Source organism: Halyomorpha halys, unplaced genomic scaffold (assembly GCF_000696795.3).
Source record: "Halyomorpha halys isolate HHAL.00 unplaced genomic scaffold, Hhal_1.1 Scaffold662.1, whole genome shotgun sequence".
NCBI lineage: Eukaryota > Metazoa > Arthropoda > Insecta > Hemiptera > Pentatomidae > Halyomorpha > Halyomorpha halys.
Window position 1 is genome coordinate 128,113 of NW_027111704.1, and position 4,152 is coordinate 132,264.

Genomic DNA, 4,152 nt, shown 5'->3' on the forward strand with positions numbered 1-4,152 from the left:
AATAGCACTGAGTGATTTATTATCCATTGACTGTATGTTGGGTTCCAGGTGGAAGAACCTGGAGGAGGGGAAGCTGGAGCTGATGTGCAAGACTGATTGGTTGAGCGGGACTGGAACTTACTGGAGCGAAGGCTACGTCTCCACCTTCCCGGTCCACAGCCAGGGCATCTTCAACATCACTCTCGGTTGGTCCTCTTTCGCATATTACCTCATAGCTCATTCTAGGTTCATAGCTCAAGGTTCATAGCTCAGCATCATTACTTTATTACTCACCACAATTTATACCATTAACCAATACAACTCGATTGGAACTACAACTGACTATATTGCAAAAGTGCATTTTGGGACTAACTAAATCAGTGATGGTCACAATGGGGATTCACATGAGTAACATTATAATTGTGAACAATATTAAGAACACCTACTTCTCTAATTGAATCCAGGAAAATAGAGAAGAGGCAAGCATACTGTGCTACTAAACCTAGTATGAAGCAATCAAATGTTTTATAAATGTGTTCCGGGTAACCTATGGCAACCGAAAGGTTGAACTGGAAAGGCTGCCATAATGTAGGCAATACTAGCGCCATGGTCTGAATTGAATTGGGGGGGCTCCCATCAGAAAGGTACTACCAGCGCCCATGTTGCCAGCATCAAAAGCTTGCCTCCTCTAGCGCTCTCGGTGGCAAGAGAAGCAGCCCAGACTAATGAGAGGAGAGCCATCTTGTCTTCCGGTTGAAGGAGTTCATTATTCCCTTTTGTCTCTCATCAGGAATCTATCATGAGTGAGTAGAACTCCTGAAGTTGTTCTCAGGAGCAGAAGGGGAGAGAGGCATGAGAATGTGGAGGGAAGAAAGAACCATGGAGTAAGTGTAACTAGCAATAGTTAACATCCACATCATCATCAACCACCTAAATTTTAGATCTACAATTTCCATAGCCCAGTCATTCAAAATTTTACTAACCATCTAATCATAAATGTTTTATTTCGGTCAGCCCCTACACCACTTGTAACATAAAACAATAGAATTTTATTTCATCTAATCATATCTCATTTTTTCAATTATACAGTCCACTCAAATCCAACCAGCCAACCAAAGTGAAGTGTGTTTGACAATTCGGTTGAAGGCATGCTTCATACAATATGTGCAACGGAAAAGGCGAAATCCTAACAAGCGTGAACAGAGCCTGCTTTCTGTTAGGAATAATGAAGTCCCAAAAATTCTTAAGCTAAGTGTGAAGAATATCATGACGAAGTCAGCTCTGATACAGGGCTGCAAGACCTGACCTCTAGCAGGTGCCCTAGAAAGCAGAATCGAGATATTTGATCGGATTTGATTGAACTCCTTCGTACTATTATAGGAGCGATCTCATATAAGAGCCCTAACACAATGAGGAGGAGAACCAACAGTGAACTACTTGCAGAAACTGGTAAGTCAGTTTATCATGATTTGAGGGCAAGGTATGAGGCTCGACGCAGTCCATCAGGACGCCTCTAATGAATGCCAGTATAGTTGATAAGAAACCACGTATGAGGCCAAAAACCAGATAGATATGCAGAATCGACAAAAGTACGAAAGAGCTGAATGCAGCAAACTGGAAAGTAGTAGTCCCCAAGACAGGCAGGCGTGGAGAAGGTTGGTTCGGGCGGCCAAAGATCTACAAGGTCTTAAGAGTCTACCAAAAATATAAAAAATATACTTTTTTTTAAACCTCAGAAAAATATATGTTCATCCTAGAATCTAAAAACCAGTCTGTTTTCAAATTAATTATTCTTATAACCTGTAATTCGGTGGTAGGCTGTTGTTCCTTTCATCCACAAATGTTGGTGGTTTACTGATCATTGTTTTTATTTTTAAATAATACTTTTTATTTATTGATAGATATTACAATCTGCCACACAGTTGTGGGCAATAGGTAATAGTGATGAATCTCATACATACTAAAATAAAATAAATAAATAAAAAAAACTCTCTTAAAATATATACCAACAAAAGAATAAACAAAATGAACATAATCAAACTATCTGTATGAAAAATAAATAAATAAAATAACATAATGATAAAATAATATAGTCTCTAGTCACAAATAGTTTTTATTAGTCGATAATTTTAATTTTTTTTTTTAATTTAGTGTTTCTTTTGTTTATTCTTTTGTTTGTATATATTTTAAGAGAGTTTTTTTAAAAATTTATTTTATTTTTTTATTTTAATATGTATGAGATCATTGATTACTATTACCTATTGCCCATAACTGTGTGGCTAATATCTATCAGAATAAAAAAAAAATTTAGTGTTTCGATACGTTTCTAGGTGAGCTGACATCACTGGTTATACTCCACCTGGACCGATCCGGAGCTAACCTCAAGATCAGAGAGCTGAAGTTGGACACGATGCCTTCCACTATCGATATCCAGACTGGGAGACAGCTTGATGGCAATAATGCCTTAGGTAATTTTGATTCCTTCAGTAAATGTAGATAGAGATTGCAAAGATCAGCCCAAACCTTTCTAAACTTAGGTTTGGGTCGTTTATTCTTGTGTCAGCGTTGCGTACGGAATTCAATGCCTAAATTATAGGGTTGGAAAATAAGTCCTTTCGGGTTTTTAATGAAGTATATTTTGAAAATAATATTTTTTTAAATTTACAATATAATTTCCATTATTTTCGATTACCTTAGCCCATTCCTTCAACAGCTGAATAATCCCATGTTCATAGAATGTCTGTGGTTTATTAGCGAAAAAGTGATCAAGGAGTTCCCTGACACCCTGTTCGTTTTCAAACCGTTTTCCACTTTAGGAATTTTGTAAAGACAGGAATAAGTGGTAGTCACTAGGAGCAAGGTCAGGTGAGTAGGGAGGGTGGGGCAAAAGATCCCATCCATGGGCTAACAATTGTAGGGCATAGCGTTGTCATGATGGAAGACTACACCCTTTCGATTTGCCAGTTCTGGGCATTTACTTCGAATTTATTCATCCAAGTTTGTTAATTGTGAGCAATATAGAATAGAATCGATCGATACACCTTGTGAAAACAGCTCATAAAATAAAATCACACACTTGAAATCCCACCAAACAGAAAGCATTATCTTCTTTGGGTGCAATCCCGCTTTAGATGTGGTTTCAGAGAGTTCGTTCCTAGGTCTTCAAGATTTTTTTCGTACCACATTATTGCAGAAAATCCACTTTTCATCCCCTGTCACAAGTATTTTAAGAAATGGATCGTTTTCTTGACGTTTCCGCAGTAAATCGCAAATGGAAATGCATGTTGCCAAGTTGGCTTCAGAGAGTAGGGGACCCAAACATCAAGCCTAGAAATTTTCACAAATGATTTTCTACGCTTGTATGTGATTCGTTTAGGACCTCTGCAATGTCTTGCACTGATTGGGATGAGTTTTGATCGAATGTCGCCTTAATATTATCAAAGGTTTCAATTTCTTGTGGGCGACACTGCTCGAAACTTAGCAAAACCAATTTTGGCACGTGCATTTTGTTAGGGCATTATCCCCATAGACTCCGTATATTTTTGTATGTGTCTCTGTAGCTCGCTTTCCTTTTTTGAAGTAACAAAGCAAAATATGGTTATAATGCACGATATTTCCGTCTATCTTCTCAGCTGGATCTCAAACGTCAAATGTCAAAGACATAACTGTTCACTGTCCATATTACAAATAGGATTAACAATCCTCTATTGTGATTAATTGCATCAGATAAATATGACGTATTTTAAACAAAACATGAATACAAAAACCGAAAGGACTTATTCGCCAACCCTATAATTTTCTAGTGCTGCAAACACTGTAAAGTGTGTGTTCTTGATTTGGTGTTCGTTAAATTAATGATTAAAAGAAATGAAATCTTGTACATGAATCAAACTGTTATAAGATCATCAATATCATAGATAAAATGTATATATAGGGTTAGTAAAATAAAATGAAACAGAAACAATAAAGAAAATATAAGGAACTAATTATTATCAACTAAACGAATCAAATGAGAGGTCTTCTTTAACTAACTTTTTTTTTTTTCAAATTTTGATGACGGGTAGTAAATGAATGACGTCAGTTGGATGAAGTAATAAAGGTCATGTGTGTATATGATAGCCATCGATTGTAAGAAACGTATCACCGTTGTAGATCGCAGCTTTTTTTTTTTTT

At 36.7% G+C, this 4,152-nt stretch overlaps 1 protein-coding gene across 1 annotated transcript in view; it reads left to right on the forward strand.

The window, feature by feature from the left end:
* The window catches only part of LOC106685137 (protein takeout), a 42,145-nt gene that overhangs the window by 29,770 nt on the left and 8,223 nt on the right, over positions 1-4,152 (forward strand). Inside the window, exons 4-5 of the mRNA XM_067049729.1 lie at positions 49-185; positions 2,310-2,447. Coding sequence (XP_066905830.1) covers positions 49-185; positions 2,310-2,447 — 275 coding nt within the window. The remainder of the gene's footprint in view (positions 1-48; positions 186-2,309; positions 2,448-4,152) is intronic.